General features: G+C 32.4%; 1 protein-coding gene across 1 annotated transcript; it reads right to left on the bottom strand.

Annotated features, from left to right (window-relative positions):
* Positions 1-705: 705 nt before the first annotated feature.
* On the bottom strand, positions 706-4,657 carry LOC110113419 (transport inhibitor response 1-like protein Os05g0150500). The gene is made up of 3 exons (XM_020846007.2): positions 4,084-4,657; positions 1,904-2,396; positions 706-1,776 (listed from the first exon to the last, which is right to left on the bottom strand). Exons 1-3 carry the CDS (start codon positions 4,560-4,562, stop codon positions 1,003-1,005), a joined length of 1,746 nt encoding a protein of 581 aa, XP_020701666.1. The 5' UTR covers positions 4,563-4,657; the 3' UTR covers positions 706-1,002.
* Positions 4,658-14,300: the final 9,643 nt, after the last annotated feature.

Here is a 14,300-nt window from a genome sequence, read left to right on the forward strand (position 1 = left end):
TTTGTATTAAAAATTGTTTTAAGAAGTAAGAAAATCATTCTAAATGAAACTTAAATCTTCATTTCGGATAATTTTTCTATTGTTTTTTAAAATAACTTCATAAAATAACTTATATTAAAAATTTCATAAAACGATAGCTTTCTGATAACCCGATTATTAAAATAGAGGTATAAGATTTGACTTATATTAAGAAAGGTAGAGATATAACAAAAAATACTTGGTTAAAAAATATTAGAAATGAGGTATTAAATTTAACGTATATTAAGAAAGGTAGAGGTATACCTAAAAATACTTGATTAAAAAATATTTTTAAAAAATATTAAAAATAATTTTTAAACAAAAAATTAATTTTTAATATGATATAATGGAGAAAAATGATTCATATAATTGACCCATGTAATGAGACAAAGACTTAATGTTGTTTTTATTTTCTAAAATAATTTTCTAATATAAAATTTCCACTTAAAAAAGATATATTTAAAAACTATTTTCAAAAGTAGAAAGAAACTTATCCCGAACAAAATATAAATCATTTCTCATTAATGTTAATTTTCTTCATTTTATCATTCACTCATTAATGTAAAATTCCATTTAACATTTCCTCTAAAAATAACTTAATGATTCAAATTAGCCACAATGTAAAATCACTACAAACCAATCATTGAAACAATAAAACATTTCTTGTAACTTCACAAACAATCAAAATTCATAGGGTTAAAATTCAAAATTACCAAAGGAGAAAGTATATTGTTAGCAAAGTAGACTACCATTGGAATTAAATAACCCTCATGTACATGAAACTATGAGGGAACAAGCAAAAATCTATTAGAGCTCCTCTAAATAATCATACTACAAAGATCACACAAGTCACATACATGCCCTTATTGAATTCAACATCACTGAAAAACTGAGGCTCTACTCTACAACATGCTAGCTAAAAACATTTGATACCTTGAAAAACAAATTGCTACTAATATTCCATGACTTGATCAATCAGTACCTCTATAGGGTCCAAACACAAGCCGGCATGTCAGATCTTCGACCGGCAACGGTCCTGTAAATGTAGAGCTTTTCAACACGGCAATCATCAGGGCGAGATGCCAGCTGCCCTCCTCGCTGCTCATCGATAACCTCTACGTTCAGCCTCGGCATCCTCTGCGCCAATAATCTGCAAGCTCCCAAGCTTACATAGCACGACGACATCCAAAGGGATCGCATTGTCTCGAGCTTCGCAGCATTGGCCAGAAGAGCCTTATCACCGAATGGGCAGTCCCTAATCTCCAGTTTTTTCAGGCTCTTGCAGCCTGACAGGATATAATGAAGGCCAGCATCAGTATCTCCGGCGAAGGCGACCGAAAGCATCTTAACTTGATCTGCATGTGTTCCAATGGATTTGAACACGCGATCAGTGAGATGGCCGGAGAGAGAGAGGCGGCGGAGCTCCTTGCATGATTCAACAATGGCACTGAAACCAGCATCTAGTGGCTGACTTGTCAAATAGTCTGGAGTGTGTGGTTCCATAATGCAAAGGCGAAAGCAAGTCAAATTGGGACTGTTCATAGCAACCATGATCAGTGCAGCATTTGTCATCTGTTGACAGAAGTAGAGAACTGATCGAAGCATTGGGCAACCTGCTGACACACTCACAAGCCCCCTCTCAGTGAGAGAAACATGTTCTGCACCATATGGATCGAAAGGGAAAACTCTAAGCTCCCTAAGAAGCTTGCAAGATGATGCCACTGCTTCCAGGCCAGTATCTTCAATCAAGTCCATGACCTGAGAAACATATTACATTAAATAGGAAATGATCTGTTTCAATAGTTTTTACCAACTAAAAAATGTTAGAAAAAGCAATGGCTAAGCTGGTGAGATGAAAGTAACAACTAGAACATGATTTGATTACCCATAGGCGCTGGAGATTTTTACAACGGGTAATTAGCTTCGTAAGTTCAGCACTTTGAATGGTAGCATAGCTCAAATTAAGGGAGCTGAGTCCATCACAAACTGAGAAGATAGTTGGAAGATAAGCAGGAACAGCTTCATAGAATCCAGAAAGGCTTTTAAGATTTCTACATCCTGCAAATGATGATTCAAGCTTGGCAAGAAGTTCTGGGCGAGAATCTGCTGAAAACCGGCCTGTTCCCAGATCAATCAGCTGTGGAGCCTTAAGGAGAATGCTAACAAGCCTATCAAGAGGGACGGAGTGATTAAGCCTGAGGGTCTTGAGATTGGAGCATCTACTTACAAGCCGCTCAAGTAAAAACAAATTAACATCCCCATCAAGGCATGCGATGTTAAGAGAGATCAAGGAGGTAAAAGATTCTGGGAAATGGCTTAGCCAGTTACTGCAGTTATCTTCAATAACATTCTCCTGCAGGTCTAACTCCCTTAGGTTCCTGCATGGGCAAACAAATCAACAGAAACGATGTGAGCAGACAATGGAATAAAATAGAGAGATTTAGTAAGATCTCAAGTTAATGAGCACAAACTTAAATGACAAAACCACACAAGCATAACGTTACTCTCATAATAGCTTCTTAAAAAATAATGCAGCAGTTTCAATGACTAAAGCACTTATAATTCCATGCTATTAGGAAAACCAATTTCAGTAATTAATTACCAGAAACTATGGCACTTTAAGCTGAACTTCCAAATAATTAGGGATACAGAGCATTTTCAAAAAATGGTGTACTCATGAAGTATATGCAAAAACTCTACTGATTAAAGTAACAACCATGAATAAGAGGCAACCAGATATTATTCACAAGACAACTTGCCATTTGATGGATAAACAGATGGTTAAGGCTATCTGACTGGCAATTAAGATGGCAACAAGAAGAAAGAAAGCCACAAGCTGCCCAAATTTATAGCCAGGGAGCATTGGAGTGAACTTATTATTCCTACAAAGACTAACTTGGGAAGAGTACTAGACAAGGTAAAAAAGAAGATGCTAATTAGACATTAAATTTGGATAGTTCTGATGTCCAATATTATGCATCTAATTAAACTCTACTGTGTGGTGTTACAGAGCACAAGTTGAGGAGATAAAGAGTTTGAATAATTAAAGCTCTCAGTTCCAAAAACTGCACAAACCCATCAATCAGCTCCATTCATAAGAATAAACCAAGAAAGCATATAATTTTAGCAATGAAATCAAAGTTAATTCATAGAAGTTTTCCACCAAAATATCCAGCCATTCATTTTACTGAAAACTTGTGATTTTAATATAAAGCAAACAGATACATTTCTCCATCATAAATTTAGGTGGTCTAAACTTGTCATGTCTATGATTCCCTTTCTCTTTATTTGGTAATCAACCCAAAAATCAACTATCTTACTGTCCAAATTCCCTTTCTCATTATTAAATTTGAGTAAATGTGAGTCTTCAGAGACCAATCGAGCTCTTCACTGACATCTAAATGCTCCAATCACATCCATAGAAGATGGCAACTCAGCTGGAGTTCAATATCGAACTAAGCTTTGCTAACCGCAACAGCTATTGCAAATGCTATTATTTAGCAAACAGTTTTATGTACACTCAGTGGATGCATCTCGATGATAAATTACAAATACGCATTGAAGTAACAGAAAAGATCTAACTTGGAAAACCTGTGTCACTAGTTAATCCTAACAAATTACAGATTCAATCTTAAAAAATACAAGAAAACCCTAAACCAGGAGAAAATCAGATTAAAAAAAAAAATCGCAGCACAAATCTACTCTTCTATGTTTATCAAGAGGCATAGATCCGATATAACCTCATCAACAAACAGAGAAAGTGTTGCTGTCATCCATTCCATAACTACCTCCCCTTAAATTAGCAGCAAAAGAGTTCAAAAATAAATAAATGTTCATTTTAACCTTCAGGGAAACCTAATCCAATCTCAGACCATGAAAATAACCACGAAGAAAGTCCCATGCTAAATCTCCACCAATCAAGTACCAGATTCAAGCTCATCCATCAAAATAAACTCCCAACCCCGCTTTACATCCACCAACACTAAACCCCATCCCCTAAAATCAAATCAAAGCAAATTAAGAACATAAAGGTTAAATCAGAAACTGAATGCACAGATCCCTCACCTGCAATTGTTAGCTACAGATGCCAGCCCGGCGGTGCTGAAACCTTCACATGAAGTAAGTGATAGCACCTTAAAGTTTCGAAAAGACCTCCCGATGAGCTCGAGGCAGTCGTCGGTTACCACCATTCTCTTAAGCCGAAGCTCCTCCAGCTGCGGACAAGCCTCCGCCAAAGCCTCCACCCATACAGAAGCCCCACCGCCCCAGTCACTCGGCACAAGATTGAAATCGGCGAAGTGAGGCTTCCCCTTGATGGTCACCGCCCTCACCTCCGGAAACCGACGCAACACCGTTTGTGGCGAGACAGCGTAGCAGTTTCCGACGAAGATCCGGCGACGGCAACGTCTTTCGATCCGGTGCCATCCGCGACAAACCAGCGAGATCGCGTTCCGTTCCACATCGCCCTCCACGAAAGAGAACACGTACTCCCACACTTCATCCGGAAACATCGCCGCCGCCACCCATCCTCCGCCGCCTCCCATCTCCGGCGAGAATCCCCTCTCTTTCTCTCTCTCTCTCTCCTCTTCTTCTTCTTTGCCCTCACTCAGCTCGCAATCTCTCTCTCTCTCTCTCTCTTAACTGTCAGGGCTTTGTATGAAGAAGATGAGAGCAGATTGGTTTGGCTCGGATCGCGATGTTGGAGGAAGAAATTGTGACACGTGTCTTCAAGAGAATAACAGCCGTCGGATGGGATGGCCCCATCGTTCTTATCAGGATGGTGATGAGGCCGTCAAAGCCCAAATTATTATAATATTTATTTAAAAAGCGAATATCTGATGAAATGGGCTTAAAATTAAAAAAAAAAAATCATAGCATAGTAATATTTTTGAATTTTTGATTGGTGGTCGAATCGGTTTGACCAATTGATGGGTTCGATAATATAATGCTCTAATAGAATCTTAAACTTAAATTTACTTTCTTATTATTTTTTAAAATATTTTTTTAGTATAAAACTTAAAATTTTTATACTCGAAAGTTACTTATGCCATACAAACTAAAGCTAGGGCAATGAGAGCAGATATTTCATTTCAGTTTAACCTTAGTTGACCCAATATGACATTTGATCCACACCTCTCGAAGCTTCTGCTTCCAATTCTGCTCGCTCGATCCTTCATCAAAGGTTTGCGGTTCGCAACATGTCATTATTAATTTAATGGATAGCAATATCCATTGGTAAGCCAACTATTAAATAATCACATATGGAAACGAATACAAGTTGTACGCACCTTTTAAGGGGATGACTTGTTATTTTTTCAAAACAAGACTAATTTGGTAAGAAGAACTTAGTTTTCTTGGATGAGAGGCAAGTTGATGGATTTTACTCTTCTTTTCCGCTAACCTAGTTCTATATGTCAAGTGAGAGCTTGCTGATGTATACAACGCCATTCTCTCTTGGCAACTATGACGCTCTAAGATCTAATTTGAAAAGAATTATCTTTTAATCCTCTAATTATAAACCATATGAACTAATAACATCCATATACATGAAACTATACAACGGAACTGACATTTTTTATACATAAGAACACATACATTTACATATCTCTATCATATCCAAAATTATGTATAATAATCATGGGGCACTAATAATCACATCAATCTATCACAATTATTTATGACTAAATAAAATAAAATAAACTAACGATTGGGAAAAAAACTATATTAGCATAGATTAATCCTCACTTCACTACAATCTTGCCCTTTCCTGAAACATATAAATCATATAACAAGCATAAAACCCAATAGGTCACATTGAACGTACAACTACATTCAATGCATGAAAAATAGAAATAATATGTATGTAATCTTTTAGATCAAATCAATATGAACAATAACAATCAATGTGAAAAATATCAATTAATAGAAACAATAATCATATGATGGATCAGTAATCTCTATCTCAATCCTATTATTGTGTATCATGCGAGCTACATTAAATGTTATCATGTGAATCGATACAATCGTGTCAATTATATCAATGCATTATATAAGTTACTCGTGCGGTATATCATGTTAGTTCCAATGCATTCTATAAGCTACTCATGTGGTTATACTATATGCAATACAACAGCGATCAAGTTAGTACATATCAGTTATCAGAACATAAAAATTATCACTTTCAATATCAATTCAATGTATGTAACACTTGTAATTTCTAAATCCCTGATAATCCACTTAATCTTGATTTAGTTTCAGTCATAAGTTCTTATTTTTTTTCATATGTCATCCATAAATCTTAGCATTTATTCACTAAATCAATTATAATTATAGGTGCTTTCGATAATTTATAGAGACATCATTCTCTACCCGTCAGTGTAATTAGTCACTAGTTACAGGTTACTATCATAATAATATTATAAATAATCTTTAAAGGAAAGTCTATCGACTTACCCTCCTATATAAGAATCACATTTTAATAGTCAACTCATATTAATTACAGTGTTAATAGCTCGTCTTCTTTGCTTATATACAAATAATATATTTATCTTGTATTAAGTATATCAGTCCCTCTTTGATAATTATGAAATGCAACATGAAATATAAAAATTCATAAAATATAGAAAATTTTGTATGCTTACCAATAACTTCAAAATTCATAACCTTTATTTTACCCATTTAAATCCTATAAAATTATAGTCAATTTATCCAAATATAACAATCATATTTATCATATACAAAAAGGTATATGATGAAAGCTCGGGAAAAATATATTTTTATCACTTTGTGTGGGGAAATTTAAATCACTAAACACAAAACTATTGAAAACAAAAATGCTATTTAAGTTACTTACTGTGATCAGAAGATTTTTTTAATTAAAGCAATATTAAAAATTGACTAGAATATTGCTCTCTCTCTCTCTCTCTCTCTCTCTCTCTCTACGTCCCCCGTCCCCCCCCCCTTTTCATTCTCTGACAAGCCTTAGGTCTGGGTGGGTTTTGAGGTCTAATAGCGCAACACTCATAACCCAGTGTCGTTGCGTTAGTTTCCAAAATATATATAGAGAATATAGCATTAGGGCACCACCTTCTATTGTGTAAATTATGTACAATTTACTGTGTTTTAATTATATGAAAACATGTTAATGTAGTGTTGTTTGTGCAGAAAATATTCATGAGAATGTAAAAATCTATAAATGATGAACAACGCCACAGTGTACGCTTTCATAAACCCTGACATCAGAATCAGACGTGACGATGCCATGTTTTTTTATTTTCAATGTTGTGGTTATACCAAGACCAGTGTTATAGAGCAACATTGTGTCATTGCACCTGAATTCAGCACTAGAGCCTCAAGAAAATAAGCGCCGAAGCATCAAGTCGTGCAACACCTCAACATTAAAATTCATATTTAAGTGTTGTAGTGTTCAATTTTTGGAGCACTACGGTGGAGAAGTTACCAACATAAGCAGCCACATCGACTCAGCACAAACACACATCATTTCAATCATTAATCGTACTAGGTCAACCAGTGTCGCAACAGAGCCAACTTTATAGTGTTGAGGCACTAGTTCATTTTATACCGTTGCGGCACCACCTTGTCGATCACCGTGGCACTTGAACCCATCCATGCACTTATTATAAATCGTTTTTCAATTCTATTGTTTAGAGAGTTCCGTCACTTAATACAGTGCCCCTTAGAATAAAGTCTAATGGAGGTTAGAGAAGTGCAAGATATTTTTATTGTGGAGATCTTAACTTATTTATATAAGCAACTCTATTTTTGGAAGAATAAAGTGTAAGTATCTATAGAGGATAGTATACAACAGTTTAAGTTTAAAGGAATTTAATTAAATTTAGATAACAAACTATATAATGTAAACGAACTATAAACAAACATAATTAAACATAAAATAAAAACCACAAAATAAAGATAGCGCCACACTTAAGAAAAGAACTAAATAACTGAAAGGAACTTAAAACACAAAGCATAAGTGGGTTGCCTCACATCAGCACTACGTTTATAACCTTCAGCTAGATTTATCTAAATTTATCAATTTGGCTAGGTTGCACTACTATCACTCCTCAAGTTATTTCTACTAAGATCCTTTCTTTCTTTCTTTTTTTTTTTTTTTCTTAGGATTAATTTCAACAGTACTAGGCAATGATCCAAGGGGTCTACTACTAAAAGAGATTATAAGTTGTCCTAATTGATTTTTCAAATTTTTGATTGAAGCATATAGACTTTGTAATTAAGTTCCAAATTAAATCATATCTTTTCCAGAGATGTCTTCTTATTCCCAAACTGATAGTTTTGATTAAATAATGGGGGATATGAAGGCCTAGGATTTACAATAGATTGCTTAGGATTAATCCAATTTTCTCCTTGATTAGATTGACATGTATTTTATTGATTGTTACCACTAATATTATTATTAGATCAATTAAAATTAGTGTGGTTCCTCCAATATGGATTATATGTATTTAAATATGAATTATTTTACCTTCAAATCAAATTCATATTTTCAATCCCTGGATCACTATTATCACCAATAAAATTAAAATCTTACTCTTTTAATTGTATAGATGATCCTGAATTAACTCCAACAATATATAATTTTAATTTTTTGAAATTGTAGCTACTTGAGTAGTAAAAATTGACAAAGTATCTAATTCATAAAATCTAGCTGCTCTCTTAGAATTCACCTTATCCACAGGCCACTATAAATTAATTATATTCATTCCCTCTATTAATTCATATACTTCTTCAAATGACTTAGACATTAAAAATCCTCTAGCTGTAGCATTTATGATTGATCTGGAGATCCTATCAATTCATTATAAAAAGTCTGAATAACCAACCAATCGAGTAAAGCATGATGATAACATTTTTTAAACATTTTCTTAAATCTATCTCAATTTTTTATAAATTGATTCTCTCTCAAAGTGGACGAAAATAATAAGGGCTCCTTGCTATATCTATCAAGCAAGCAATGATGATGAATCAACTAAAAATAACACTAAATAATTAATAATATACTTTTTTTTTAACTTTTTTTAAAAAATTTATCAAAGAAAGTGAAGATAAAGATATATGATATAAGTAGCTTTAAATATACACTTGCTTCAAAAATATACTTAAAATTTTAATATGCATGTTACTTCCTCGATAAGAGTGCAAAAAACTTAATGTGGTCGGTTAGGATGTGAGTTGCTGAGTTGAAATATGCTTAAATTTTATTTTATATAAATTAAAGAAATTCCACTAAAATACGTAAGTATGCATGCCGAATCAAGTAATAAAATGATAAAGTAGAGTGTAAATGTCATTAGAAATTAGTGTTATGCTTAATTGCAATTAAACTACTTTTATTTAATCTAAATACATAATTTATCATACTAATATTAAAAAATAACAAAAAATAACGCTTTTTGAGTTTTTGTTAATGAAAGAAAAAACCTGCAAGGAGATTTTTATACTCATAGAATAAAATATTTTGGACTAATGAATATAAATAACATGATTTTTTTAATGAGACTCTTAATTTTAGATGTAGATTAGAGCATATGCATCCCTAGATTTTTTCTGAGCTTGTAGATTTTTGATATTCCTATAATTTTTCTCTCCATATATAGAACATGGAATATTAAACATTATATGTTTAAGAATGCCAATATTTTATTCCAATACTCTTGATTATTTCAACATTCCTCCATCAAGATTATACATCACACTAGATATTAACTACACACGTGATCATTGTATACATTAAATAAAAAATGGGAGATATTAAAAACATTAATGTATCATTCAAGGCACAAGAGTTTATATTAGCACTTACTATACTTTTTTACATCATCAATCCAAAATTAGATAATTATCCAGATATAAAAGATTCAACAAGTAAACTCATTTTCATTTCATTTATTAAAAGAAAGGATACAAGATAAATAATAATAAAATTATTATCCATAAAGATCAAATGATCTTCTCCACAGTCCATTATTTGTTTAGCCAAAATGAAAATGACAATTGAAAATTATGTAAAATTAGAAAAATAATAAAACTCTAAAATATAGTTTGAATGAACATCGCATAATAATTCATAATTTGGAAGCTTAATAATTAACTATATATATCACATAAGCTATTGACTTCATTTGAATTTAGAAACTATACACTAATGCTTTAACCACTAAATTAAAAAATATATAATTAAGTTTAAGGAAAAGATGTAGATAGCTTAAATTAGGAAGATCATAGTAAACTTGAAAGCAGAATTAGTAATCTTATTGAATCCTTATATTAAATCAATTTAAGATTGCAAGAGAATGAAAACAAAATTGACATTCAAAATGATTAAATATATACTTCATAAGTCTGAAAAAGATGAAAAAGTGAAAAATATTTGATAAAAAAAAAAAGATAAGTATATTTAAAAATTAGTATCAATTAAATCTTAAGTTTAAATGCATCTTAAAACTTAAAATCAATCAGAATAAGGTGTGATGATGCACTAATGAACTTCTGGTTTAACTACAAACACAACTAATTTCTACGTTACATTATTTATTTCAACATTCAGAAGTTAAGTTTACACTTAGATACAAAGTATAATAGATTCAAATCAAGAAATAACAGGGATGATTGGTTGGGATAATTGTTATGACCTTTGAAATTAGTATTATAATTTTAATAATTTCAATTTTCTTCTAGATTATGATGTATTATTTTATATTTTAGCAATTTTAAATTATAATTTTTTACTTTGGCAATTAAGTGATCAATAGGTGATTTTTATCAGTATTTGAGGACATGCAAGAGTTTAAGTTCGAAGAATTTTGTTAAGTATAAATTGTGTATTATTTAATATGTTTAAATTCTATAAAAAACATGTTATTTTAGTGATAATTGTGTACGAAATATTCATAAGAAAATAAAAATTTATATGTGTTGACAGCGCCGCAATGTACGGTTAAACAGTACTTTAGCGTCATATTTTAACATGACAACACCAAGTTCTTTATTTTCCAGCATCGTGGCGATACCAAGGTTAGTGTTGTCATGCAATACAACACCGATGTGCTCCAATTCAGCACTGCAACACTTGAGCCTCAAGAAAATGAGCACCAAAGCATTGAGCCATGCAACGCCTCAACACCAAAATTCACATTCATCGTAGTGGAGCAATTACATACACAAGGAGTCATGCTTACTCATCCAAATAATGTGTTATTTTAATCATTAACCTTTTCATGTCTCATGATAGCGTCGAACGGAGCCAACATTGCAATGCTAATGAACTAGTTTATTTTATACCACTGCGACACCGCCTTATTGAGCGCCACAGCACTTAAACCCGCCACTGTACTTTCTATAAATAGTTTTTAGTTCTTTTTTTAGAGAAGATCATTTAATCTCAGTGCAAATAGTGCAAGATACTTTCATTGTGGAGATCTTAGCATGTTTGTATAAGCAACTCTATGGTTAGAGAAATGAGTGTGGAGAAGTTCAATTAATCCTTATGGATGATAATTTTTTATTACTTTTCTTGTATCCATTTTTTTGATGAATAAAATAAAAATGAGTTTGCTTGTTGAATTTTTCATGTATGACTAATTCTCTGATTTTGGCAGATGATTTAAAAAGCATAACAAGTACTAATATAGAATATTGTGCCTTGAATGGTACATTAATGTTAGCATTATCTCACATTCTTTATTTAAAGCATACAATGGTCATATTTGTAGTCTCGATGGAGAAATGCTAGAATAATTAAAAGTATTGAAATGGAATTTTGGTATGCCTAGATATATGATATGTAATATTCCTTCTATTGAGATAGAAAATTCATATGAAGGCTAGAACTTTTTCTTTTCACCCATACAAGCTCAACATAAATTTAGGGATGCACATGCTCTGATACATATCTAAAAAGTAAGAGTTTCATTAAGAAAACTATGTTATTTATATTTATCAGAGCTCAAAACACAAGAAGCGTCCTTAACTCAAAAACAACCTATGATAGCCGGCCACGTGTAAAGAGCCGTTATACAAAATATTATATATATCGCATTATGTACTCAGCACACAAAAAGAATAATAAAACAAATCTTTATTATACTGTTCATTCTCTTCTTCCTCTCCGGCGACGGATCTTGTTTTTCTACAATATTCATTAGTCTAAAATATTTTATTTTCATAAACATCAAAATCTCATTGCAAGTTTTTTCTTCTAGTGACAAAAACACAAGTTTATACCATGTATATTATTATAATCTTCACGTACACTTGTGCATTTTAGCGGGCTTTCATTAATTTATATAAAAAAAATCTAAGCATATTTCAACTCAGCAAGTCACATTTTAGCCCACTGCCTCAGCTTCCCAATGCTGCGGCAAATCTGAGAAAAAATTCCATATTTTCATTTTAAAACTAATTTGAAATTTTAGGTGCTTAAATATTATGATGTGATCAAGATAAGTCTAATGAGCTAATGGTGCTCTTTTTGCTATATTTCTTTGATATTTCAATAATATTGAAGGCTTGAACGGAGTAGAGATAGAGTTGTTAAGGCCAATGTTGTTAGGAGCTGGATTTTGAAGTATAATGTAATCCAATTTTAATTCTTTTGATGTATAGATTACATGTAAGCTGAGTTGTTATATATGAGTTTTTATAAATAAAAATTGGATGATGTTTATATGGTATTTTATTATTTTGGATTTTTAGCAGCTCTAGTTTATTCTTCTTTGTGGTTGAGTTAAGATTTAGGTTCAGAGATTTAATCCTTCTATGATATTATAGAGTAGGGGTGTAAGTGAGTAGAGATGACTCGAACTAGACTAGGAAATGAGCTCATGAATCGAGCTTTGAGCTCAAGCTCACATATTAAATGAGCTCAATTTTGAGTTTGATGAGACTCGACTCGTCGGATCATGAGTTAGCTCGATTAGGTTGATATTTTTAAATAGATGTAAAAAGTTGCATTATTTAAAAAAATTATTATTAAAAAAATGTAAAATATTAATTGGAATTAATGCACTTGTAACTTGCCAGCTATGTTTGAGTTTTCCAAAATATATAATATTTATTTATTCAAAAAATGTGCTATTACTCTTCTCCCAAAAGAAAAGGTTGCTCTAATTCGTCTTTCTCCTCAAATTGGTTGTTGTTAAGCTCGTCAATGTTTATGCTGGTCTCTCGAGTTTGACCATACTGTAAGTCTTATGTCCAAGCATCCCCATTTCATTCTTTTTTTTTTACGAGCCAAACTAATAATTCGAGCTGCTTGTCTACAATTACTAAGAATCCTAACTTCATTCCTTGGTGAGGAAAGCTTGTGAGTCAAGCTTGAGTCCACTATAACTTTGGCGAACCGAGCTCGAGCTCATCATTTGAGCTCGGGCTCGAGTTTGAGTTTGAGCTTGAGCATGTCTTTGAGTTGACAAGCTGAGCTCGAGTTAGCCCAAAATCAAGCTCGACTCAACTTGCCTTGTTTACACACCTATTCTGGAGTGTCACAACATAAATTTTTTCTATTAGTTATCAGTATATTTCTATACGATATCAATGCATCATGCCTATTTTGTATTATTTATCAATGCAAGTGAATCTCACTGTATTAGTTTTTGTTCTTGATACAATTCAATGTTATGAATGGTATCATATAGTATCTATTACATGCCATATTATATCAATTCACTTGTATCACATATATGTGTCATATGTCGTGTTAATTTATCAGTCACATCATATATCATGTTCATGTTTCAATCATATATATAACCTATGAAATCATCATGTCATGTACATACATATCAATAGTACTATGCAAGTCAAGACATCTTGCTCATGTATCAGTCACATCATGTAACCTATAGGTCTATCAGAGCAATTAGGGATTAGCCATACCTGTCATCTGAATGATTAGTCATAAGTCAAGTGACTTTGAGTAGGAGTCATCACTCCCCATCAATCATATCATATGAATCAATTTCCTTATATATCCCTTCATATCCTTTAAGATTACACCATAAACATGTATTTAAAGGAAAATTCGTAGGCTCGTCGTCTTGTACAATGTAACATCCCGAGAAAGATGAATAAATCAAATCTCTATAAAGCCTTTCATGCAAATACACATATACGTCATATCATGCCTTTATAATTTATAATAAATGCAAATCATATTAGTCTTATGAACTATAACAAATAGGTTTTGTATGTTTATTAGTATGCATGTCCTATCGGTGCACTCATATTAGAATGCATGATATTTC

Source organism: Dendrobium catenatum, unplaced genomic scaffold (genome assembly GCF_001605985.2).
Source record: "Dendrobium catenatum unplaced genomic scaffold, ASM160598v2 fragScaff_scaffold_156, whole genome shotgun sequence".
NCBI lineage: Eukaryota > Viridiplantae > Streptophyta > Magnoliopsida > Asparagales > Orchidaceae > Dendrobium > Dendrobium catenatum.

Excerpts from the sequence above, each read along its gene's own strand:
- LOC110113419 (XM_020846007.2), bottom strand. The coding sequence starts at position 4,562 with ATGGGAGGCGGCGGAGGATGGGTGGCGGCGGCGATGTTTCCGGATGAA. Across the intron at positions 2,397-4,083 it reads TCTGTAGCTAACAATTGCAG|GAACCTAAGGGAGTTAGACC; the intron begins GTGAGGGATCTG and ends TTGCCCATGCAG. Across the intron at positions 1,777-1,903 it reads AAAATCTCCAGCGCCTATGG|GTCATGGACTTGATTGAAGA; the intron begins GTAATCAAATCA and ends TATGTTTCTCAG.